This window comes from Apis laboriosa, unplaced genomic scaffold (genome assembly GCF_014066325.1).
Source record: "Apis laboriosa isolate Shangri-la unplaced genomic scaffold, ASM1406632v1 scaffold91_cov154, whole genome shotgun sequence".
Classification (NCBI taxonomy): domain Eukaryota; kingdom Metazoa; phylum Arthropoda; class Insecta; order Hymenoptera; family Apidae; genus Apis; species Apis laboriosa.
Window position 1 is genome coordinate 972,540 of NW_025224773.1, and position 27,316 is coordinate 999,855.

The following is a 27,316-nucleotide window of genomic DNA, read 5'->3' on the forward strand; positions in this document are numbered from 1 at the left end:
TTTCCGAGTAACCATTTTCTTGTTTCTTCCCTTTTTTTCTTTTTTTTTTTTTTTTTTTTACGTATTTTTTTTCTTTTTCATTTTTAATCGTTTCCTATTTTTTTCGATATAGCCCGTAAAAAGTATGTATATAAACGAATACTGTTACCTACAAATGTAATGAACACATTGTTTTACCTTTTTTCTTCATTTTATTTTCTCTCTCTCCTCACGAGGGCGCCACATATTGGGCTTCTTTTCTCTTTTTTCCGTATAAAACGCGCCTTCTTCCGGTAAATTTCCGCGATCGGCCGTGACGACGACGTTTTTTTTTATCTTTTTTTTCTTTTTTCTTTTTTCTATTTATATCTTTACATATCTTCGCAATCGCGCTCGTTATATTATCAACGTATCTACCCTTCCGTTTTTCTTCTTTTTTCTTTTTTTTCCCTTCATCATTATCATCATCATCATCATTATCATCATCATCATCGTTAATTACAATATATAGACATATATTTATATATATTTTTTTTTCAATCGTAATATATAATATAATATAATCCCTACCATATAATAATTCTTTTTTTCACATACCGATCATATTTCAAATCGTCATCAAACAGCGAAAAAATCTGTTAATTATATATATCTATATATATAAGACCGCGGCGTCCATGGTCGTTCGAATCATTCGAACGATTCTTCATCGTTTATGCGTATGAGTGTTATTAAAGAAGTTCCCATTTTCATTTTTACTTTTTTTTCTTATCCCCCATAAGAGTCTATTATATATCGTCACTATCATTATTACTATATATAATATATATAATATATGTTGTAGCAGTGAAACGCTAAGTAAAAACTCGTTAACTAAAAAAGAAAAAAAAACTCGTAATAATAATAATAGTTATCATAAATGTTGATGATAAGATATTAATAATAATCGTAAGATATTAATAATAATAATAATAATAATTATAAGAATAATTATAAGAATAATTATAAGAATTATAATAATAATAATTATAATAATAATAATAATAATAATAATAATAATAATAATAATATTAATATTAATGTTAAAGTCCATAATTAGTAGCATTTATATTCATTTCTCTTATCCACGCAAATTTTCACCCTTTCCCATTTCCTTTCTCTCTCCTCCCTTTCTCTCTGACCATATACACTTAGCATATATTCCTGTTCTATATAAATTTGCAGTATACATGCATATATCTGCTTATGTTACGTATGCGTGTGTATATACCATCCTATATAAATATATACATTTATTTACACGCGTTTAAAAGCGTAGCGTGGCCACTAATCCTCGAATCAAATAAAAAAAAATAAAAAAAAGAAAGAAAAGTTGATCTCCACATCTGTTATAAAATCGTGTGTTGCCACTATATCCCCCTCCACACCCATTTCCGCGAACGTGTACCGCGTATAATGATCGAGAATCAAAAAATAAAAAAATAAGAAAGATTCTATTCGAAGACAATTCTATTCCCGGAAGCCTCTTTTCCATCTAACTCGATTTTCGTTTCTCAGCCGTAAAAAAAAAAAGCTTTGGGTAACGAGCCGAGAAATCGGGGAACAATCGATTAAGGGAGGGAAAAAAAAAAAAAAAAAAAACATATTGATAAAGCAAGAAGAAAAAATTCAGCAATCCGCCTCCTTCCTTCCCACGAAGCTATCATCGTATCCTCGACAATTCATTTAACAACGAAACTAACGATATTCTTCTTCGCATAGTCTCTTTCTCTTATTGCACCCGTTTTATATATATATATAAAAAAAAAAAAAAAAAAAAAAACATCCAAGGCGATCTCTCGTGAATTATCACTCAGCACGAGAAATCGGCGAAAGGAAGGAAACGGAATCGCGATAATAAGCAAGAGCGAAATATAATATAATATACACGCGACATTTTATCACACATTTCACAATCACGATTGCTTTTTCTTTTTTTGTGGCACCGCCGGATCAGAAGAACGAGGAAGAAGACAGACGAAAGGGGTTCGAATATATTTTTCGCAACCCGAAAATTTGCTAGGTAATATATATATTATTCGTTTCGTAGCGTATGAAACGAAATATCTAAAAATGGAAGAGATGCATGGTATGCCTTATGTAACACGTTTAAGAAAAGAATGTAAGGAATTATGTTAAGGTACCGGACTAAATTTCTATATTACTCTTTCACGGTCCTATGACTTTCTCTTTAGCATTCAGCATATTGTATGCACGTAACATGTGTGTCCGTTGTGCTAGATGCAAAACTGTTACCCTACCTACACACGTTTTGTGACTCATACGTTCTTTCACCTACTTGCAAAATTCCCAGAATACAGCCACTCTCTTGCCAACACGCTCAATATTGGATCCATGGCTTCTCTATCGAAGGCGTGACACGTCGGGAACGTAAAGATCGCACAGCGATCATCAATCGATCTGTAAGTAACTACTATTAGCTATGGACGCGAAAAAGCCAGTGAGATTGCAATGGTGAAAACAATGGAATTCGATAAGAAGGAGATTTGTGAATGGGTATTGTTGGCTTCACCGCACCCGGTTATCCGTGATTTTTTTTTTCTTCCCGCTGAATGGCATTGTCGAACACGCGTTTCCTATCCGCGAAACACGCCTCTTTTTGGAGTTCGTTCGTCGAATGCTTTCTATTAAGAATCGATAGTAAGAAAAAAAAAAAAAAAGTATATATATCGATTTCAAGTTTTATCCTCGATCATCCATGCTATAATGAAAATAATTTTTAGCTTGGAGTCGTTGAAACACGTGAAATTGCGAGAATTATGAGAAATATAAATATCTATACGATTTGTGATTTTTCCCTTCGATTTCCAAAACTCGTACGATGGATCTATGGATCTATTTATGAGGATCTATAAATTTCGCTTTGACTATATTATTATCGTGACGAGAATATCGTGTAAAAGCATTATATAAAATCGCTAATATAGAGAACAAGCTTCATGAGTTATCAGTTTCAGTATCCGTCTTCTTTTTGTCGCTTGTTATCGATACAAGTTTTGGAAAAAGAACGATCTATCGACGATCGTAAGCTGTGTGTATATTTTCCATTTTTATATATCTTCCTTTTCGCTCGTTCATTTTCTAAAAATGAAGGAAACAACCTATAAACCGGTTCAACCCTGAAATACGTACTAAGATCAGTTAAGGCTAGGGAACCGACGATACCAACAGTGTACAACATTCGTTGATAAGCCTCGTTTTCTTTTCTCTTGTGTGGTGCACGGATTTTGCATCAAACGTCGATCAGAGGATTCGAGAACCGAGTCGCGAAATCATCGAGACTCCTCTTATTATTAATATAATAATCCTTTTTTCCCACTTGGAGATTTGTCTCGACATATCTAAATGCAAGTCTTTCGCGATAAAACGAAAAACCACGAGTGTGCATACGTGTGTATATATATATATATATATGTTTATGTGTATATATGTATCGTGAAAAATGCATGATAAATAGTTATATTCGATTAAAGGCCACGTATCTCGATCCTCATCGAACGTTTCGTACATCGTTGCTCTATTGCCTCTATATCGTGAAATATATTTAAAATAATACGTACGAGTTCCCAAGCTCCAGGAAAACCGGTCTTAGTCGATAATATCTGTCTCTGATAAGATGACACTGATCGAGAAAGAGATCAAAAAAAAAAAAATCAATATTTATATCTTGACATCGCGACTCAGCCTCGTGATTCTTTTCTTCTCGCAGTGCATTTTACCGTGATAAATCGTATATACGTATACGTATACGTATGCGCGTGTATAATATATAATATAAAATAAGAAAAAAAAAAGAATAGAAACAACGACAAAGAGAAATTCGGAATCTATCGTCGTTCTCTTTTGTCTCTCCTTTTTTTTTTAGTCGAACTCAATTTTTACGTCCTTACAGATACCTTCTGTGAACTCCGGCCAAAGCGATCTTCTATCAATTCTCTCCCTTCACTTTTGTAGCTCGTCATTCGAAGAATCTCTTCTACAAATATACGTATATAAATATCCTGTTCGAAGCTCTTTTTTTTTTGCGATTTCTTCGATCTCTTCCAATGTGCGAACGATATTTCATTTCTTCTCTCTTCGTTCTTGGTACACGTTCGACAGAACGAATTTAATATCATCGATCCTTCAAGATTCTCCCCTTAACTCGAAGCAAACGAAACTTGGGCCTCTCTCTCTTCGTTTTGACATTACGTGTGCATATACATAATATATATACATATATATATATGTATATATATTTGTTTCTTTTATACGATAAAACGGATATGGATATAAGTTTACCCATATCCGAGACCAAGTTCCGAGAACTTCGATTAGGAACAGAGAATCGCAACACGTTCTCTTCTCGTTAATCAGGACCAAAATGCCCGACGCTTCTACTCAACGGCGCCATCTGGCGCCGTTGAGCGCGCCATCTGGCTAATTCGAAGCGTTTCTTTCCCCCATGCTGTGCGACCGAAGGCAGATATAAGTGTCAGAGTCAAATTATACAGGTCAGGCAGTCTTCTTCGTTCGCATGCAGGCGTGTTTGAAAAAAATCGTCTCTATGGTCTCGAAACGTCGAGTAGAGATTTGTCGCTCGTCCGTCCATCCATTCATCTCTTCTCTTCTCTCCGAGGGAGTAACAACAAATTCGACTCGTACGTTTCGAGCAAGTGCTTGTGTTCTTCGCGTGTTCGTGGGCTGAATCTGACACGATTCTCCCGAGTCTCTCCCTCAGCGCGTCATGGCGAGACTCCTCCTTAGAACACTGAGCCTCGTTCGAAGCCTCTCTTGTCGCCGCCTCAGATCCGCCACCTGGGCCATCGAGATCTGGTTCATCTCGTTCAACGTATCACAGTACACAGCCGCTTGTCTCAAGATCGCGACTTTCGGCGCCTTCTCCTTCTTCTCGACAGCTGGCACGAGGATACGCAGATCCTCGAACGCGTTTCGCAGCTCTATCCGCCTCTGGCGTTCCATGTTGTTGTGCAGACTCCTCTTCTCGGTGTCCAGCTCGTCGTCAGAGGAACTTCTCGACACGCTCTTGGGTGACGATATGCATCGCCCTACCTTGGTTCTCCTCTGGTATGTCCTGTGGCGGGCCCGTTTCGCCGGCTTCGGCTCCGATTGAGCGGTCCTTTTCCGAGCTGGATTCGAGGGAGGTCGACCACGTGGTCTGGTTCCAGGAGCTTTCTCTTTGAACGCTGTGTTCACCGTTAATTGGAAGTGCTGTTGGTCGGCCAGGCTCGGGTACGTTGGTAATGCTGCCGGTCTGCACGGTTTCTCGAAGGTCACCACGTCGATCTCTTCCTCCTCTGTAACAGTTGGAGGGAAAAAATTTTTTTTTTGTAATCGTTTGAATTATACGATACGATATATAGGAGGGGATTGTGATGGTGAGATCGAGATTGTGTATGTAATCGTTTTAGAGTAAAATATTTATGAGTTCAATGATAATTTCAAAGAATTCTTATTTTTTTTAATCGTATAATTGGATTTATATAACGATAATTAATTTTCAGCTCATTTGTTTTTCTCGTGGATTATAGTTTTAGAAAATTCTATCTATGTATATATCATATACATTTTATTTTTCAAAAAATGGAACAAAAATAAAATATATAAATTCCATAAAGACGATCTATTTCTTTTTAATCTATCGTATAGCATTATACGATAGATTAAAAAATTTCAGTGTTACTTATTAAAAAAAAAAAAAATACACGAAACCGTTTCTCGTTACAGCAATTAACATATTCTCTAATACAAGTTTTTACGAGAAGTTAAAAAAATTACCCAACATCGCTTAAATCGATTATTTAAGAGTCTAGTGCACAAAAGGGGACAATTAATTATACGACTCTTTGGCTCGAACGAAACTTGGATGCGATCACAGAGTGCACTCTCTCGAAGGACACTGCCACCCGCAACGAGCCTCGAAGATGCTTCGAGATACGCTAGTGGTTCCAACTATTTTCTTTTTTCTCTTCTAGAGAAACTGCTAGCATTTGCGGACAGCCGTGAAACGTCGCTAATTAGTCGGGACGAAACAAGGCTCGGCACTGTCTTAACCTCGGCAATTCTATATTCAGGGTGAAGGCCGGCCACGGACAACGGAAAGAGATCGTGTCACGGTTCTCCGTAGAGCCACAGGTATACACAGAGCGGCGTAAAAACGTGAGAGTGAGCTTAACTAACGTATCAACCCTGAACTCTAACCGGATGCTATCAATATCGCTTTATCTCCAAAGATTCCCTTGGCTACGAACCAGAACAAAGAGACTATTATCATTGCATACTTTGTACAGAATTTGCGTTAAATAAATTTTGACCACTATTAATAAATAATTATAGGATTTGATATAAAAAATATATAATAATGAAAATTTTCTTACATATGTATATATAAATCTTCTGAAAGTTTCAAGATTCTTAATCATGAAATCATATCGATATCGATCCTTAAGATCCTTTTTCATCGATCATTCAAAAGAAAATATCCCGAATTATATCCTTTAACCTAGGCATTACTAACACTATCCGATGATTTGAGAAATCTCTCGATCAAGAGGAACAAAAAGAAAGATCGATCGATGGTTACGATGATACCCTTTTAGAAGCACGTGGCTTGCGCGGAGGCGTTCGAAGGGACATACGACACCGTGGGCGTTTCTACAAACTGTGTCATCCATGGCGTCTGGTACAATCAGTGGAAATCCGGTTGGTCCAGATTCCTGTCTGCCACGGATACGGATCGTAACTCTTTCCTCAAGGACAACGTTCGGGATACAATCGCTCAATGTCGGCGAGCGCGTTTCACGACAAGGAAGCCTTTCTCTTACTATATTTCCTTCTCTCTCTTTTTTCCCCTCTTTTTCTCTCCTCCTGTGTAGCGGTTCGATTACGTTCGCTCGATTTACGGATGAATTTCGTTCCGCAACAGCTCCGTTCATAAAACGAACCATTAATCGGACGGCGATCATAAATATAATTGAATTCGGCTCGACATTGCCCACGGTTAAGCGTGTCTCGCGACATTTTATGAATATAATTTGGCTCTCGAGTAACGAAGAGTTCGGTTAAACGCGGATCTTTCTCTTTGATGAATTATGGAATTACTCATAAATTATAAATTACATTTAAAAAAAAAAACGAATGAAATATATTCTGTTTAGATTTTAAATGAAGGAAATATTATAATTATTTCGAATAAACAAAGTATCTGATAATTATAATTTAATAAAATATCCTATTTTGTAACTTGTGTGTCTGAATTCTATCTATTTCTAATAGATACTTGGCCTATATTGCATTTTCAGATTTTTTTAATTGGTAATATGAAAAATATTCCAAGAATTCTCAACTTACTGTAAATGTTGGATGTAGAAAGGATATACATACTTTCATAATCAATAAATTTTAGGTAATAATGCGTAACTAATGACACATAATGTGACATAAATGTTTAAAATAATATTTTACAGTTCGATCGTGTCTGTATTTGTCAAAATGCGTTATAGAGAGTCAAAGAGTTAATAAAGATATGTACATCGCCGATTCGAAACGCGAAGTGGATAAGCGAGGTATCTTTCTTTCACGTAAAGTGGAACCGCTCAGCTTTATGATCGCTGCATTTTCATGCATTAATATACTCGATTTATACGTATAGAAGTTGTCTTTCAATTCCGGTAATTTTATTCGCATAATACAAAGAGAAATAAAGAAACGAAGTATATAGCATTACGAGATTCTTTATGCAATGAACTTAACCTGAAATTTAAAATTTAAAAGAAGAAGAAAGAAAAAAAATCTAAAATAATGTTTATCTATAAGATCGAATTAATTATGTTAAATTTTCCTACTTAATTTTATTTTATAGTTTACTTATTTTGTTTATCGAATTTCAATTCCATTTGATAGATTTATTAGGGTCGAGATTACGAAACAATCTATTTATCTTATTTTTATAATTCCTTATTTTTATAATTAATAAAGATGTATACAATTATACAGATAACAATTCTTCTGTAATATAATTATATAAGATTAGAAAAGTAAATTATGTAATATCGTAAGAAGAATTTAAATCTATTATTATATCTATGAAAATTAGAAATGATTATTTTTGTTATGAACACTTTGATTTCTTTCATAATATTATTTTATAATATACGTATTACAGGAATGGATAGTTTTAATTGAACATAACCGATTTTTCCATCAGAATCATTGTAGAATTATTGTCTCCTTATATAAAATAGAATCCGTTGGAGATTTAAATTACAAAAATTCCTAACTTATCCCTATCTTGAAACACGTCACGCTCGGTGTGCAAAACATCCAGACACGTCTTCCGGTTTCACTTTACCTGGCCGCTGCAATCGCAGCGTGAACTTTTAATTAAGCCTGGTACAAACCGAGAAAAAAAATCTGTCTATCCTACTTCGATCATGTACCGATATTTATTTCGATAAAATACGATTATCAAATGACCGATTAATTTAAAAAACAAATATATATATATATATATATATCAATTTAATCAAGAATCGAGAACAAGCATTACAAGTATTAGTTAAAATATCCTATCCAACATTTATCTATCAATATATCGAAATATTCTAAATATTCTATCATTCTTTATCTTTGAAATGAAATCATAAAAGCTCCTACACCGTGCTTTACACGAATCAGATTGAAGTTATTTGAATCCTAACAAGAACAGCGTGAAGAATATAATAAAAAATTTCCTTATGTTTTTCGAAACGATCAATAAGATATTGTAAGATATTGTAATTATCAATCAAGACAAGACGTCAATCCTTAGAATGAAAATCACCCTACTTAGAATATATCAATTATAACGCTCGATGGTTCGAAATCGTCTCCATTTAAAGCCTCAAACGGGGCCAAGCGGAAAGAGTCTCTCGAGGAACGAGGAAGAAGCCAAACGAGAGAGGTCGTATACATGTGGCACTTGTATCCGTGTGTGCAAGGCAACGAACGAAGCAATCCACCGCCTCCGTCATGACCATACATGCCGCTTGCACGTGTATCGTCGCGGCGGCTAGGCCAGACACACGAATCTTCCCGAAACTGGCGATCCGCCAGGTCGTCGACTGCGAAAAGGCGCGAAAATTTCTAAAAATAACCATAGGAGCCATCTAAACTAACTATAGAAGGAACATCGAGGGTCGCGGACTCGAGAGAACTACTTCCCCTTTGATTTCGTCTATTTTTCCTTCGAATAGCTTTAAACGTCGTCGACGCACGTGCCACTTATTTTCGCTTCACTCCGATTCACATACCGCTTTTCCACTCTTCCGTATTTCTTTTTTAATTTTTTAATTTTAACCTTTTTTTTTTTTTCCTTTCCTTAGCTTCGATAGTGTTTCTTGATTCTAACATTTTTGACTACTATGGAGCCATCTATGATCGAAGTAGAATCACCAGTGGCGCCACGGAAGCCATAGATGACTGGCGATTCCATGAATTCGTAAGTTGCACGATTTCTTCGAGATTTGAATTTCATGAGTTAATTAAGTAAAGAAATGAATAATCAGAAGTTTCGTGTGCGATTTTACTAAAAAAAAGAAAAAAAAGTTACGACTATATAAAGTTTAATGAATCGATAAATGAGAAATTGCAAATAATTAAAATGATGAATAATTTCAATTCTATTTCAACAATTTTAATTTTATTTCAAATCGAATGTATAAAATGCAAAATAAAATGTACGATTAACGTATTTAAATTGTAACTTGAAAGTTATAAAATGTCAAGGAATGAAATCCATTAGATTTTTAAATTTATTCATATATGAATATCGTGCTATGCCTTTGCTGTTGTAAAAGTCACACAAACGTTGAAAAAACGGATGTTACGAGTCATCATATTGCAATTGGATCGTAGTAATGACATGAGTATTCGACTATTCATATGCAATACAATGTAAATCCATTTCGATGTATATCGTAACATAGTTTTTTTCAAGCAATGTGTGGAACATACAAAATTCGCCCGGAAGTTAGTGATAATGATTTCATGCGACGTGATTCTTCTTTTAAAGGAAGGAAATGTCTCGTATTTCGTCCCACTAACGTCGCATAACCTACCAGTCATCGAATAATTAATTAAACACGGTTCATTGATATACATATCCGAAGAAAAATCACCGCGATAACAAAAACAGAAATCGATATGTAATTGAATTAAATCCACGGTCTTATACTAATATTTGCAATATTTCTAATATGTAGAATAAAGAATAAACGACCACTCGGTATATTTACACTTGGCATGCAAGGTTACGTCTTTGTTGTCGGTGGCTTTTTCGTTCGATGAGTAATTGATGTGATAAATTTATAATAAAATATTATTCTTATTTTTCTAAATTAAATGTATTGTTAGTAATTATAAAAATAAAATAAAAATTTTGAATAAAATTTTTTGGAAATTAATGAATTTCTTTATCCTTATTACGCAAGTTATTCACTTAGAATATTATAATACATTCATTACAGTTTCTATATAAATTAAATATACCGAGCTATATGATATTCGTGCACACACAATGGCATGCAATAAATCCCTTATTTATACATATTACAATAGAAGGAAGCAAACTTACTTAACTCTTTAATATAAAAATTCTTTAAAAACTATCAAAAAGAAAAAAAATCATTACGCAACAATTTTTAACATTTTTTTGTATAATCTTTTTATAAATAAGACAATACATTAAAATGCAAGGTTACGTGTACTAAAAATATATTTGGTTAGTTAGGTGATAACAAGTTAATCTATCGAAGGACAAACTTATTACGAAATGGTAATTAGGTAATTTTTATTTCTCAACAACATCTATTTAAAACATACTCATAAATATTAAATGAAATATCATATTTGAAACAAGTTTGAATAATGTAAATCGGATCCCTACACCAAATAATCAACTCCATCTCACTAAAAAAAAATTATTAATCTTCTCGATTCTCTAAATCCCCCATAATACACCCACCTCGTCGTTTAACCACCTACCTCGCATACACACATAGCTGGCACGAACGTCATACGAAACATCTCTTCTATCCGCTCCCAACCTATCCCACTTGGCGAGCGAAACACGTCCAAAATTAGCTGAAACCGTGGTACAAATTAGGAACAGGCGTGAATCGGGCGAAAAAGAGAATAGTACAAGAACTGAGAAAACAACACGTACGCTACATACGTAGCGCGCGTACTATACGCATGTGACATTGTCCATCCGTGAAAGAGAGAACGCGCGCGGAGGCTGCGGAAGAGGTCGGCGGCCCGACGCTAGGGATCCCTAGACGCGCGCGGCCCGAGGGGAGGAGAAAGTTCGAAGCGGTTACTTTGCGAAAACGAAGGGTGGGGGAAAAGTGGCGGCGGTATATACGCGGCGCGAATCGAGTCGACCACGTTGGGGGAAGGGGGAGGAATAGGGAGGGGGAGGAGAGGAGGAGGAAAGAGGGAGGGTGGCAACGTCAATTCGCGGCAGCACGTGCAACCGCGTAAGAGCGACCTTGGGGGTCAGTGCTCTCCGTGTAAGCAGGCCATAGTAGAGTACGTCGACGCGAATCGATCGGGCTTGCTCTCCTCTCTCGTTGGGATAGGCGACCGCGAGACGAGAAAGAAAGAGAGAGAGAGAGAGAGAGAGAGAGAGAGAGGAGAGACGAAAAGAGGGGAGCAAGTTTTCGTGATATCGAACGGTCGCCTTGCCTGCGGACGAGCTTCGAAAAACCCGGAGTGGGGATGAATTTCCTTTCTCTTCTTTCTCCTCTAGGCACTATGGATATATTGTCTTCTCTCTCCTGCTCTCTTTTCATCTTCCGTTCCTTCTCTCCTCTCTCTGTCTCTCTCTCTCCCTCTCTCTCATACGAGCCGAGTGATGGTAGTGTATCCGGATGGAGGAATCCAGCGCCATTTTTTCCCGGACAAATCCCTTTTGGTTGATTACGCGTTTTGATTTGTGCGCCTCGCACAGGGCGCGGCACTCGTCTGGCCGAATATTTCCAGAGGGCGGTGAGAGGAGATATTTCCAGGCGGGAGAAAATACAATGTACGGAACACCGGTTACCGTGGCTGTGCAACACGGCCTCGGCTCGCTTTGGAAGTGAACGTACCGTGTAGAAATTTCTTTGATCCCGTTCGGAGATAAATTAGACAAGTGTCTGTGGGGAAGTGATCGGGAACTGGACTACTTCAGAGAGAGGTCTACATAGAAATTATGGAATTTAGCCTGGCGTTAGGTGGTCCCGTTACGCGAACAATCACGATCGCCCAAGAGGCGCATTAAGAAAAAAAAATCGGAACAGAATGCGGAGGAGAGCATTGTACGTACGCTTTCGAGATATAAAACGCGAATGCTAATCTGGCCATTCGCCGCGGGAAGGGCGTGAAAATTCCATTACACGCTATAGTCCAAGGGGAAAGTAAGTAGACAGCACGCCATCGGTGGTACGGTTAGAGGAGAGAGTTTAATGCTGTACCATCGAAGGCTGTTACACGTTCCATGATTCAGCCGGCGCGAGATATCGACTCGCCAGGCTGCCTCATTGACGCAAAAGCTCGTAGGGGAAAAGATTGCAGAGGAAAATGCCAGGAATACCCCCTGCGCGCGCTCGAGTTTCGCGTATCCGGCTATATACGATATGTAGGTCTCCGACCGTCTGATGACCCGTTACTTCTCTCCACAGGAGATAAGCGTCAGATATGAGGAGTATATATGCAAAGCTCAGCTAGAAATGTACGCGCGTGCTCCGCATCGCGAATTGACCCGTGACCAACTCTTCAACCCGAATGTTGTGCTAATTCGTCATTCATGGATCATTAATTTTTTTTTTTGTTTTTCTGGATTACGTAACACAAGTTCCATTTAAAAAACATAGTCTTTTAAATATGTAAAACGTTAATTCCATTCCATTTTGACCGTGGATCAAAAATGATAAAATAGAATCTAGAACTATCTAGAATAATTCAACTCTAGATTACTTCTTCGTACGTTTAACATATAGGTCAAAAGTGAGCAAACATCCGGTTATCCAAGAGTTATATATACATATATATATATTTTTTACGTATATTTTGTACGTAATCTTGAAGGATCTCTTGTGTGCGATCTGTGTATCCTTCTCTCTCTGTAAAGAAGGTTGGGTCCATGTTTTCGATTGGCCTCCAACATCTCAGCCAGACTGAATTCCAATTATATCGTGGAGTAAAAAGCAAGGGCCGCGACATGAAATTACTTTTCGTGGAACTCTAGGCCTGAACGAGTCCCACGGTTCAAAGTATCCCGAGATGACAATTCCTTTAAGCGGAGCCACATATGCGAACGTGACGGCACGTTTCTCTTCCTGGTCACTCGATGTACACACATATCCGTATATGAGCCGAAGCCATAAATCTCGTCGTGCCCAAGGCTCCAGGGCTCGCGCTCGCGGCTGATGCCTCCACGGTACTACCAGCCGACGACTCATCCAATCCAGTTACGAAAGTGAGCGCGCTCGCGACCTGTAAAATGCTCTTTGTCTTCCTCTCTCTCTCTTTCTCTCCTGGTACCGGCTCGAAAGTCACGAAACACACACACAAAACGTAACAACGATGGGCATCGTTCTTTCCACGAGAAACGGTTCGCGGGGGACACAGAAATCGGCGCGTTGCGTGCAAGAAGCCGAACGATCCGTGGATTTTCTCCCGGGTACTCGACGAATTTTCTAATTGCCTCGTTAAATTCTTCCGACCGACGACTCTTTACTTTAAATACCAACTTGGACAACCCCTTTGATTTAACGTCGTAACGTTAACGACCAGCCACGGCCAGTCACCATACCACACCTCCCGTTTCACCTCGGTAATCGGTTAAGGGAAGAAGGATGATCTTGGCGATCTTGATTTTTCTATTCCGTTCGAATTGTAGCAAGAGTAAACCGACCAAAAAGGATTAACGAAGTAGCAGGAGAGAATGTACGTGCCTTGTTCAGAAAAATCACAAACCATAACACGCGTTACTACCCCGACGGCCAAGTCCAATTACGAGGGTCTCACCGGCTTCTATGTTCGTGTGTGTGTATATGTATGTACGCATATATATATTATATATATGCACCCCACGTGTCGCGTTCAATATACGGATGCACTTGGGAAGTATACCGCGAGATACTACCTTGGATAACAACCTACGCGAGATACGAAATACGGCAGACGTATCTGGAGGATAGTAGCCAGGAAACGACCCGGTGACCAGACACCATTAAAGCCCTGCCCACTCGACGAGATCCGCCCACGAAACGGGATGCACATCGATGTTCGCACAGTTACTATATATATATATATGTATTATACGAGAGACGATCTTCGTTATTATTGACGTATCACCGATGACGCTTTTCTATCCTTATATACACGCGAGAGAAAAGGGGAAGATGCGGAAAAGAGGTATCACCTCATCTCCACTGTCTCTCCTTTTTCCTTGGTCGATCGACTCACAGAAAATGCCAGTTACTCCTGTCCTTTACGTCCGTCTCTTTCCTTCCACCGTTCCTTTCCGTTCACTTCTCCCCCTTCTTCTTTTTCTTCGTTACCTCTTTCTCTGTCCGATATATCTCTTTCTTTTTCTGGATCACTGTCTCTCTTCAAGGGCCTCTCTCTCTCTCACTCTCTCTCTCTTTCTTTCTCCCTCCTTTTCTTTTTCTCGTTCGATCGACTCGAGAGAGCAGGCTGGCATGCCGCCTCAGGAGTACGAGAAATGCAATAAGAAAGGAGAGAACCGTCGGTGAGCTGCCGCACCGATCGAGTGGAGAGAGGAAGGAGTGCCGCGATGTCGGGGTGCGCGGGAGAAACGTGAAAGAGAGCGTTGTGAACCGGCGATATATTGTCTTTCTCTCTTTCCCACGTCACGTTCCGGCCAATTTCGAATTTTTAATTGGACAACGAGATATTTACTCCCGATTCTTTCTCTCTTTGCGCTTTTTTTTTCCGGTTCGCAAGCGATATCGACCGACTGGTTAGGTCATTTTACATCTCTTATCTGAGAACTTTGTGGAGAAATCGGTCGCTCTTTTATCGGGACACGTGTATATAATATCAAGGAGAGCCTGATGGAATTTGAAATTTGCAATTTATTCAAAGAGAGAATTCCGATATAGAGGTTATATTATAGGATATATATTATGAAGGAGAGGAGGAAAGAAAAAATGGCAAAAAGAAAAAAAGGATCTCTGTGATCGCCGCTGATGCCGACCGGCATTCCCGAATCAGGTTTTACTTGTCTGACATTTCGGCGACCGACCTCCTAATTCTTGTTACAGGGGAGGTCCAAGGCATCCTGGTTCGTCGACCAGACATTTGATATAGAAGAAAAATGATCGATGATATTAATATACTTCCTTATTTCACATTAGAAATTATAAATAATAATTTGATTTGATGGTTTATAGATAATATATGGTAATATAGATAATTAAATCCTTTTATATAAGTGTAAAAGAGAAAATTTTCTTTACTTAATTAAATAAATAAAAGTAAACCTCGATAATTTTCTATAAATATGAATATATATTTCAAATTTAAAGCATGCGTATTTTAATCAATAATAAATCATATTGTTTGCAATTTTAATCCAATCAAATCCTCTCGTTAAACAAATTAAATTTAAAGCACGAAAATACTTTAAGCTTTATTTTAAACACTTATAATCTTCTAATCGATAAATTTCAAAAATAAATCCAATCGAATCTTTTCACGAATTAAAAATATAAAAGCGAATAAATTTAAAGTTTTTACTTTACGTGCAAACTTCTAGAAATCGACTTTTCTTTTTTAAAAAATCTTGAAACGATAGAAATTATCGATAAAAGTAAAAGTCCTAAGAGTGACCTAATGCATTTGCTACGATACTTATCAGAGCACCGGCCTCTCCCACGCGGCCCGAACTTAATGAACGAATGAATGAATGAATGAGTGAATGAATGAATTACGTCACACGCCGGAGATGCACTTATACGTAGAACAGAGCGTAAAGAGTTCCTGTGCAAAAATAGGCGCCCACTTAATTTCTCGAGGGAAAGTCGTGATTATATATAGGACATCGAAAAAGAGAGAAAAGGAGAGAGAATATTGCTAAATCAAATCGAATATAATAAGAAAATAGGAAAGAAAACGTTTTTTGCTTATACTTCAAGAGTATACCAAATTCACCTGCATACAAAGCTAACACACAAAGCGAAACTGAATTGTTTTACAAAAACCGCAAGGACCGTTACGCGTTTCATGATGAAACCGCATTTCAGTACTATCAGAACATAAAGTATATCTCGGTCGGAGTCATATTTTATTTTAATAACAGGAATTCATGGCCATATTGGTCGCGTTTCTTTTCTATTTTCGTTACGTAGCTAAAAATCGGTGCAAACAGCGCTAAGATAAATACGTATAGATTAACGCTTGTGTAATGGGCATGACCAAGCACTTTCCTTCTGATGAAAGATCCGACGAGTTACTCCGTAACTGGCTCGAATCGAATCAGAGCGTGAAGAAAAATGGCCCCAAAGTGAAAATGATACCGCGAATTTCGCGATGGCCGCGTGCCACAGACTTTCTTCGAACCGCTTCGCTGCTTTCGCCGATTCGCTGAAATCGAAAACTTGGACGAGCGTACACGCGTCGTCCATCCTTCATTGCACGCACGCTGCACCCACTGAATTCCAGAATCGAGCGAGCCCCATCGAAGAGGCCTGCGATAACCGACGACAAACCGTACATTTTTATGAGGCGTTAGATAGAGCCGATCTCCGCTCGCGTTCCATCGCGGCACACACAATTTTCCAAGAACCTTTAACCGGGGAATTTGCATGAGAAACGGAACGAAGTTCACACCAGGTTCGTCACTGCCGATGCAAAAAGAAAAGACTGAGAGGGATTGCGTGCGAATACCACGAAAAGAAAGAGAGAGAGAGAGAGAGAAAGGAAAATCTAGACGTAAGGGGAACCGGGATCTTCGTTGAATGTGTCTCGAGGATCACAGGATCGTACCAATATACTTTGACACCTCGTTACAATGAAGAAACTCGAGAGGATTCGGATAGGGTACACGGTAACCCTTTTTACGAGAAGAGAAAGTCGTATCGGTGACAGATACGAAATAAAAAAAAAAAAAAAGAGAATCTTGATCAAAATATCGAGGCTCTTCTGTAAGCTCTTCTTTTTTTATTCAGGTTACGATAAATTTGAAATCTTCTCGATGAAATTAGATATGTATCTTTCGAAATAAAAAAAAAGAGAGAACCAAAGGAATATCGAGATTTTTTCTTTTATTCAGATTGCGACAAATTTGAAATTTTACCTATTTCAAATAGTATGCAAATTTTACGACATCTTGGAGAAACTTCTGACCGTAGGGGGTCAATTATAAAATCGAGCCGATCGTAGATGAATGAAAAGAAAAATATTACAATCGTGTATTTTATGTATTTTCCATCGTTTATAACAGCGTAATAAAAAGATTTAGGACTTAGTCAAACGACCTTCGTTCAATATAGTATTATAAAGATGATTTTTAATAGACCTGATAGATCAATCAATCAATGATTCTGGTAAAAAATACGATTCGTAGCAACAAAATAGCTTCCAAGAATCGACTATGAATAATGTCTCAAGAAAATTAATTTACTGGATGATTAATCCTTTGGATCTGATTCTATCAGAATCTATAAGGTAATTTCGAGGAATTCTATGATCAATCTTTCCGTAATGAGAATTTCCCCCTTCTTATCCGGTTTTTTATGCAGTCGGAGTTTACGTGGTACTTATCGGCACTTACATAATTAATGGCGCTAAACAGCTGTAATTGGCGCCGCACGTAACGCGCATACACTTGCGATAACATTGTTCGATCAAACGTGTACGAGGAAAAAAATAAGTTCATTATCGTTGTCACATTGACGCGCGTGCGTGAAAATCGTTAATTTAACGAAGAAATTGCAGCGAAAACTTTAACTATTCTTTGTGTATGCATTATGCAAATATTGATATTTCTAACGCGATACTTTATGACGCGAAATACACGCTAACAACGAGGCATGCGGAAGAACGCGTGAGCTCGCGGTTGTCGCGATTTCTTGGTAACAATAAAACTAAATCTTCGCGTTCAAATGAAATTAACGTTTACAAATATATTGACAATTTGATAATTTGCTTTGCTTAACTAGAAATCAACCGCTTATCAACAAGATTCTTTTGTACTCAACTAATCAAGACTTTATAAATTATAATCTAACTTAAATAACTTTACAAAAAATTAAACCTATCTTTATTACAATTATCTAAAAAAAAAAAAACTATTATAGCTAAAACTTTTGCGTTTGTATTTTTTTGATACGGTATACTATTAGCACGGTTATCATGTCATAAAGATTATTAACACGTACTAATTGCACATACTCGAGTACACGAAAAAGCAATTGAACTGAAAAGTAGAAATGCCAAAGGGGCACTATAACCGTGTAACACGCCACTGGAGTTATCCCTCACCGCGCAACTGCGGCGCGAATGGCAAAAAGGCTTAACCGCATTCCGGCGACCATTTAAACCGCCGCGGCGGGGTCCCACGCTTGACCGCAAGCAGCGAGTCGACCGGCCGGCCGGCTATCGATTGACGTCACTTGGTACCGCGTGACCTTCGAGTTCCCGCGCGATTAACTGCGCATGCTCGAATGATCCTGCTCCATCGGATATGCACCTGCAAATACGAGCCGCGTATCCACGAATGCATCATTAATGCATTGCAAAATGCGATGCGATAAGATTCGAACGTCTCGCTTTCTCGCTATCGATCTTGTTTGTTTGAATTTTCCTATTAATTCCTACTTTTTTTTATTGATATATTTATCGTTTTTATCGTTCAATACGACAGGAGATAAAAGGTGTAATCGATTGAGAGGTTATAAACGTTGTTAGAAGGGTAAGGCTGGATAGTAAAAGCTAGCCGGCAGTAAATGACCGGTTAGATACCGCAGACGTCACGCAGCGTGGCGCAAGCCCCCTAGTCCGCGACGCATTGCTCGTATGAAAAAGATGCGCATGCGTTCTTCCTCGTCATGCCTCTTCGGTATATAGCAACCCTGACTTTTACCTTGTCTCTCTCTTTCAAGAATTGCTCAATTTAAAGCATGCGCGGTCAAATGAAATCTTCCGTAATACTGCTTATTCTATTCTTTTCAAATAGAAACGTTTCTTTGGATAAATGAGGGAATTGAAAACTACTAGAATAAATGATAAACCTTCGTATTATCTCAACTATTAAGAGCAGTCTGAAAAAAGAAAAAATAGATTATCGGTTGCCTCATACTGATTTTAAGGGTGAAAAAATAATCCCGTGAACTCTTGAATAAATCAGATTATATAAGAAGCAACAGTGCAGAGGTCCCAGATATCAAAAACGGATGCTTTCTTGTCCAAATTGTTCAGATCTCATAATCAGGAATTATATAAAAGTGAAAGCTGATTATATGTACATATATATTTTCTGAATCCTCCTTCCAAAATAAGTATTTTAGTTGATATTAGAATTTTTCATTCATTAATTTCACTTTTATTTTGATTCATCATCACATCAAAGACTTCTTTCTTTTCTTTTTTCTTTTATTCTGCAAATCAAACAAAAATGATTGTTAAGAAAGCAATATTAAGTAATCATTAATACATTTAACGAGGTCACATCGTTTATTCATGGTCGTGCACCGGTTTCTCGTCGTTTCACTGACCTGTCTGGCCGCGGTCAAAAGTAGCCATTTGCAAGTCGTGGCCCTGGCAATTACCAATTACGAACGGTGACACGACTACACGAAGGCCGAATCTACGGTGTGTCCGGTCGCACGGTGCTGTCTTCTTGATCCATTAAACGGTCCCGATCAGGAAACGGCGTATAGCTTTTATAAGAGGTCGACGTTCGTACACGCTCAAGAATTCTCTCACCGTTTCGCCGCCTGCGCATTCTCCTCTCCCGTTCTCTTCACCCACTCAGAAAATTCAATCGCGTCGATCAAACGTTACAGTCAATTATCCCGGTCTCCCAGTTCGATCGATACCGTCGAATCACATCCGTGATCGTTAACGTATCGCGACGCGAATCATTTCGATTCCAATTGAATGATTGAAAGCTTTTCGCGATCGATCAAAACAATTTATCGATTATATTTATTCAATCCGTTATTCGATTAACATATATTTTAATATAAATCGGAATATCTATATTCTATTCAAAATTTATTTCTTCTGTTCAGTACCATTATAAAAAGCTTTTTCTACCTATATTTCTAGCTATTTTTTGTAGGAATCAAGTAAAAAAAACACATATTATAACATATTTTTTCACTTTGTTAAACATAACCTCTAATCAAAACCAATATCATGAAATATCGACATCGAAAATTAAGACAACTCGCTGAAAGCGTATTCGAAATGTCACATTGTATCGAGTGCATCGTAAGCATGACGTAGAAAAATAGAAAACAGAACAATATACATACTATGTACAGTCTAGTATGTGCAATGCCGAGATTCAATTTGACGTGTAATCGAAAGAAAAGACTGTGCGCGCCGCTAAGTGTCAGGTCACGTGCGCGCGCATGAAGTGTCGCTGCACACGTGCACACGAATATAGGCGGCATGCAACTATGTGCGGGCAAAGCTGCGCGGTCGTTAGGCGACTCTTTCCTCGTCATGCTCTCCTATCATACCAGCCACGTTACACGCGCGCAACGGCCATGTTCGAATATCATCGTACAGCATCGTGTGCGTGCATTCTCAGTACCTATAAAACAATGTTAAGATGTCGACATGTGGTGCAACATATTTTCAGATGGTAAATGGCACTATCTCCCTACCTATCTTAGACGAGACGACACTACGTGGCCTGAGCGAATTATGTGAGTCGCGCCAAATCGCATGTATACGTTCATCCCTTTTTCTCTTTAGAACTTTCTTGCTTTCTCTTCACAATCACTATAGTTAGATCGAACATTGCACAGAACGATGTCTTCACGAAGCTGTACGTGACGAGTCTTGAAAAGTGAGCACTGGAAATCTAATCACGAGGTGCTAGACCGAACAACCCAAATGACCACTCGAGGAATTCGCAGGACGCGTCTCCATTTTCTGCGCGCGCACATCTTTCTGCGCGAATCTGGATGCGCAGTGTCAGCATCGTAAGCGTTTCAAGAGACATATATTTTATGTCGTACCATGGATCATTAAAAAAGTTTTGAGAAGAAAATATAAATTATAGTAAAATGCTGGAAGTTCATAATTTAATAGAAATATATATTTGTCATATAATATAATAAAATATATAATATATAATTGTAAAATTCATCAAATTATTTTTTTACGCGTTAAAAATTTATATTTACAAAAAAAATCATTTTTTATCGTAATTGATATTTAATTATGAAATTCCTCCTAAGAAAAGAAGCCATTGATGGATATTTTGCAGATTTTAACGGCTTTAGAATGATTTCATAACTTGGAATAACGAAGTGTATTGAGATTTAAAGATAATATTGAAAAACAAAAATAAAAATAATATTTATTTCTACTTCAAGAACTTTTCAAATAATCCATGTATTTGTATACAATATAAACCAAAATATAGTGAGGTCGTAAATTAAATCATCGAGTATCTATAGTAAACAACTTCTTTATACTGCCCAATAATCATAGGCGAACTAGATAGTATTACTAAATTGTTCTTCTTTGAAAACAAAAACAATGATTTTTTTTCGTAAATCTTCCTCTTCCTTCAAAACTTCCATTATATAACTACTTTATACAATTGTACGTTTACTAAGAACTTATTCAGTTTTTCCCTTCCTTTTTTGCACCATATATATGACATTAAAAAATTTTTGTCTGTAAAAGAATAAATAAAGAAATTACCTAAAAATATCGATTTGTTTCACTATTTTAACACTAGATTCAATTAATGTTCTATTTAAATATCCATACAATAAGAAAATGACTTATTCTGATTATTAATTGAATTTACAACCTCGCTATAGTGTCAGTATATAAATAATACAGATTTATTATGTGTAATCGCACGTTTGTTCTTTTAATATTTTTTTGACAATATTTTAACGTTCTATGCGACACAAGACAAGCGCTTTCGCATATTTAGATATGCATGAAGTTATCGAAACGAACAATGATTGCAGCTTGGAACAAATATTAAATACTTATTGATATAAATATGTATACACCGTTTATTTTTAATGCTAATACTGAATATTCGTATATGTATATTTTGTGTAAAATTGACATAATACATTAAGTGATAAAAGATAAGGTAGGGAATTTTTAAAATTCTAAAGAATCGTAAGTGAAATTAATGAAATGTACAATACGTAAAATTATTATATTTACATAGTTAATATTTAGATATTTAATCAGCAGCTGCGTAATCATGTTATTTAAGATGATTACGTAAAAGTATTATATATATATATATATTTATATCAGATAATGAACTATAATAAGTCATCTAATTATTTTAATACGTTATAATAGACTTGTCTCGTTAATATTTCAATATATCAAATATTATATATCCAAATTCAATATGTACGAAAATTTTAAATTTAAAGTTTACTTCTTATTTTAATCCTTAATCCTTCTTTACCTTAACACCTATCTTGTACAAAATATTTTTTAACAATATCGATACAACGTGAGATAAATTCCTCGTGAGTATTTTTACAAAAGAAAATCCACCTTTAACACGCATTCTATGTAAAAGATTTTTCTGATGACATCGACGCAACAAGATAAAACATCAAATATTCCTCTCCTCCTTCCCCGATAGCAATCATCCTCGTCATTGAAAGCGAACAAACGTCGCGTATATAGCAATTAAATTACATTTACGTTTCCAATGACTATATGTATATTAATGTATAGGTTAACGTATAACCTTCGCCGTTATTAAACTAAAACGAACGGAATATCTCGTCCCGAGGCACGATGATAAGCATCTAAGGAAATACCGTTGTAAAATATTCACGAAAGCTGTGGCAACTCGCGTTATAGTATTCTGATAACGAGATCGCGCGCACACGCGAAAGGAGGGCCTTTGAACTGTTCTCTCTCTTTATCGACTCTTCGACCGCTTCATACATTGTAAATCTCTCTTCTCGAAGAAACCGAGAAATTTGACACAAGCGTGTTGCCTCTGAAAAATCACACCATTGCGAACAAAAACATCTCTGTTCGACACACCGACAACTGATTACTTTGCGAAAATATCATTTGCATCGTGGAACAAAAGACTTGCGCCTAACCCTTTGTCCTTCTATGTACCAATATACATATACGGTAAGCGAAAACGAAAACGGAAATAAAAAAAAAAGAAGAGAAAGAATTGTGAAAAATTCGTACTTCATCGTGCACACTAACGTGGATCAAATTATTTGTACAAACACGAAACGATATATTGTGTATATCTTGTGTGTTCAGGTTTTTCGAAAAAGAAACAGCCTATAGGCAGAATCGAAAATTCTCACGAGTTTCTTTCTCTCCTATCTCTTTCTTTTTTTCCTTTTTTATCTTTGTTCTTTCCCTTCCCCATCGAAGAATAGAACAACGAAGAAAGAAGGTTGTCGAGAGGACGTTAGCGTAACGACCATCGAACTTGGGTCTAAAACGAGTTTCTTTTCTCGATTGTGTCGCATTCACGACGCTGCCACGACGAATGACGAATAACCAAACGCGTGATTAGCATACTCATGCGGGTAACCGAATTCGGCGAACTGCACTCTCCCCGAGAGAAGAGTGTTGTACCGTCAATTGCACTCGATTAAGAGGAGGATCCTTCTTAGGTTCGACCTTGTCTTGCCTCCGTTTAAAAGGGTACAAAAGAACAAGATGAATAAACTCGTTGATCCTTTGGCGGATGGCTAAGATAAAACGTTATACCTCCGAGCAAGGGAATAAGCGGTATATTTGCACTACTTAAATTTCATATGTGAAACCGCGTATTGACCTATGAAAGTGAAATGATAATGATGTATGTAAAGTAAAATGATAAAGTAAAATGATTATTTTTTCAATCATTGAGATTAAATTTTTTAAAAATATAAATTTTATGAATATTTATAGAGGTCGATCTACTTTAATATTTTTAGAAGCATTATTAAATCTTAGCATGTTTCTCGTAAGTAATAGGTTTGTAAGAAAAGAAAGATAGAAAAAACTTTCATAAACTATTTGAATAGATTTTTAAAATCTTAACATTTTAGAATATTTCATGGTTTTCAAATAAAGATGAACAAACATGAATATTCTTGAATTGAGAATTGTAATATGTTTTGTATTATAACGTAAAGCGATTACTGAGACGAATTTTATAATCTACAACACAATATTATTCAATGTGACCAAAATATAAAAATAAAAAAAAAACGAAGAAATCGAAAACCATGACAAATTTTAAAAATTTCTTCAAACTGTACATATATGGAAAATAAAAGATCTTTCTCCATTTTTTTAAAAACCTATCACTCAAGAAAAAAATCACCTTATATTACTGTACAATCCTGGTGAAAAAGAATAAATCTTATGATCTAAAATCGAATTTTCAGTAGTAAAATAGACGAATATATTAGCAGTCTCCGACTATAATTCAATGTCACATCACGAATATTAAACTAATTAAACGTGCAAATAATTGATAATTAATAATGATCATTTCATAACATAATATCATAACAAAAAAGTATTATGCTATATATACATATATATATTTAATATGCTAGATATACATTTAGCATACTAAATATCAGAGATAGAATAGAATGCGATGACACAGCAGAAATATCAACAGAAGTAACATGATCGAGAGCAAAATGAGAAAAGGGAAATTCATGACTCACCGGAATCAGAAGGTGTCTGTACACCAAGATGTTCCAGGTTCTTCCCGATAGGCTGATTCAGATGATAGCAATGGTCGCTTAGAGTGTTCCTGATATTGGTCTCTCTATGCACTTGACACTGATTTTCCTCCTCCTCTTTCCTCCTGTCATGGAACCTGACCAGCTGGCCAGTGACCTCGCTCACTGGAACAGCCTTGGTAACCGCGTCTGACATGCACTCGGACAATTTCTCGTGTATATTGATCTGATCGTGTCTGAAGAACGGGCCTTCGTCTTCTGTCTCCGTGTCGGAGCTCGAGCTTGGTGTTTCCGGTCTAGTTGAATCTCCGTCACTCTCCAAATTTCTTGTACGGCACTGTTGCTGATTGACCAAAGAATTTCCTATATGAGTTATGCCTGCCCGCGATATTAATACACTACGACCGGCCGGCACCTTTTTCTGCATCTGTGAGTTTTTCTTCGCGGGCAACGTCCTGTTATGCTCTTTACTGATGCACAGCCCAGCCCACATGCAATCATGATGACGTATCTTTCGTGACGCAAGGCAGCTCATTTTGTCGTAGAGCAAATCTGGTAGAACGCCATCGTCGAATGTGCGCTCGTGATATACGTCCGTATGGACGGCGTCCAATCGGTCCAGCGAGAAGTCAAAATCGAATTTCTTCCATATGTCGTCGGATACCACTGTCGTGGTATCCAAAGGGCTAGACTCGTCCAACAGGCCTAGATCAGAGCAATCCCAAACTGGCACCGGCATTTCGCCTGAAATATATGTAACGAATTTATTATTATCTTTTTTATTTCTCATAAATTACTAATAATTTCAATTGATATACTGATATTCAAATCATCCTCTGATTTAAAATTAAATTTAAAGTTTTTCTTTGTGTTAAAAAATGTTTAAATTTAAACTCGATTCTCAATTTTATATTTATACATTTTCAATTTGTTACAACCGTTAAATATTATTTGCATTATTTTTCTAAATATCATCATAAATCCATTTTCTTTATTATTATATGGACGATCTATAAGGATTATTTTTCAGAATCCTGAAACATAAATCACTATTTATGTCGATAATTTATTTTACAACCTAGCTATATTTTTGTGCTTATAAAAGTACATTTACTTTAGATAAAAGGTACTTTAGATATTATATCGGGTAGTAAAATGAGAAAATGAAAACTGTTATTTTTAATCGCACAAGAAAAATGGAAAATGAGTGAATTTTTATTGCAGGTTTTTAATGTCAATCACTCGATCGATCATCTATCTAAGGAAACTTTATTTCTTTTATTGTTACAACATGTTGCTTCTAGTGCACTGTAATGACTATTCGGTATTGCATCGCGTGTCGTAATGTCAACGCGCATTATCACGCGAATCACCGAAACGAATACAGTTAACGCTATGAAAATATGAACAGAGGTCGGAACTCGTTTACATGTATGCATTCGTACGTAAATAGTCGACCTTCTCTTGCAACGTATCAATTTGCACGTTATCCGCATATCGATAAAAAATGTCACTTAATCACACGACACAAACTAAATATTAATGATTAAAAAAAAAAAGAATCGATAATGATAATCTTAATCTTACTTTTAGTGCCATCGTTATCTTTCATAGATAAAAAATAATTATAAATAATAATAAAGACGTGAACTAATTTTATGAAATTTTAGTTATATATATAGAAAATTATAATTGAAAGTTTATAAATACAAAGCTTAGAAAAATAATTACAAATAAATTATATAGTAATGTATTACCAATGTAATGCATTGATAAAATAATGGTATATATATAAGAACAAGAAACAAAATTGTAAAAATGTAGATTTCTTGTTAGACTTCGATGGCATTATAAGAAGATTAACATCGAATTTTTATAGAGGTATTTTGACACTTACGAGATGAAAACACGTGGGAACTGAAAATAAAAGAAAAGAACCGGTACGAATCGAATTTGTTAACCTTCGAATAAATCACGACCCACCTCACGAAATGTCCCTAAAGAACGTAACTTTTTCCCTCCCTGCACGAGAGATCGTTATACACATCTTTCTCCGCAACACAAAACTAACAATAATTCATGATATGATTTAATCATCAGGTGTTGCACGAGACTCTTAAGATTTCGCACGACCTCAGATATGCAATGAACAGAGTGTCTAAATTATGATATAGTTATGTATATATATATTTGAGCTAAACCATTTTAAGAACAATAATCGATATTGATGTATATATATTAAGAATAATCGTGTGAGATTTATGATACGAAGAAAAGTCAATTTTTTCGCGGAGTGATATCGCTTGGCATACGTTAACACGTTGCACAGAGAG

The 27,316-nt window shown here is 36.6% G+C and overlaps 1 protein-coding gene and 1 long non-coding RNA gene across 4 annotated transcripts in view; both read right to left on the reverse strand.

Annotated features, from left to right (window-relative positions):
• Positions 1 to 27,316, reverse strand: part of LOC122719662 (protein L-Myc-1b) — a 32,124-nt gene continuing 4,808 nt past the window's right edge. The window contains exons 2-6 of one of the 3 annotated variants that reach the window (XM_043945665.1): positions 24,966 to 25,727; positions 11,062 to 11,160; positions 3,936 to 5,336; positions 2,318 to 2,439; positions 1 to 852 (exon numbers count right to left, since the gene is read on the reverse strand). In XM_043945665.1, coding sequence (XP_043801600.1) covers positions 4,756 to 5,336; positions 11,062 to 11,160; positions 24,966 to 25,722 — 1,437 coding nt within the window. In that variant the 5' untranslated portion in view covers positions 25,723 to 25,727 and the 3' untranslated portion in view covers positions 1 to 852; positions 2,318 to 2,439; positions 3,936 to 4,755. Of the gene's footprint in view, positions 853 to 1,102; positions 2,440 to 3,935; positions 5,337 to 11,061; positions 11,161 to 24,965; positions 25,728 to 27,316 lie in introns of those variants that run through there. The other 2 variants (XM_043945666.1, XM_043945667.1) reach the window with 2 other exon arrangements.
• Positions 19,803 to 20,979, reverse strand: LOC122719663. The gene is made up of 2 exons (XR_006347668.1): positions 20,925 to 20,979; positions 19,803 to 20,851 (listed from the first exon to the last, which is right to left on the reverse strand). It is a non-coding gene; the product is annotated as an uncharacterized LOC122719663 (long non-coding RNA).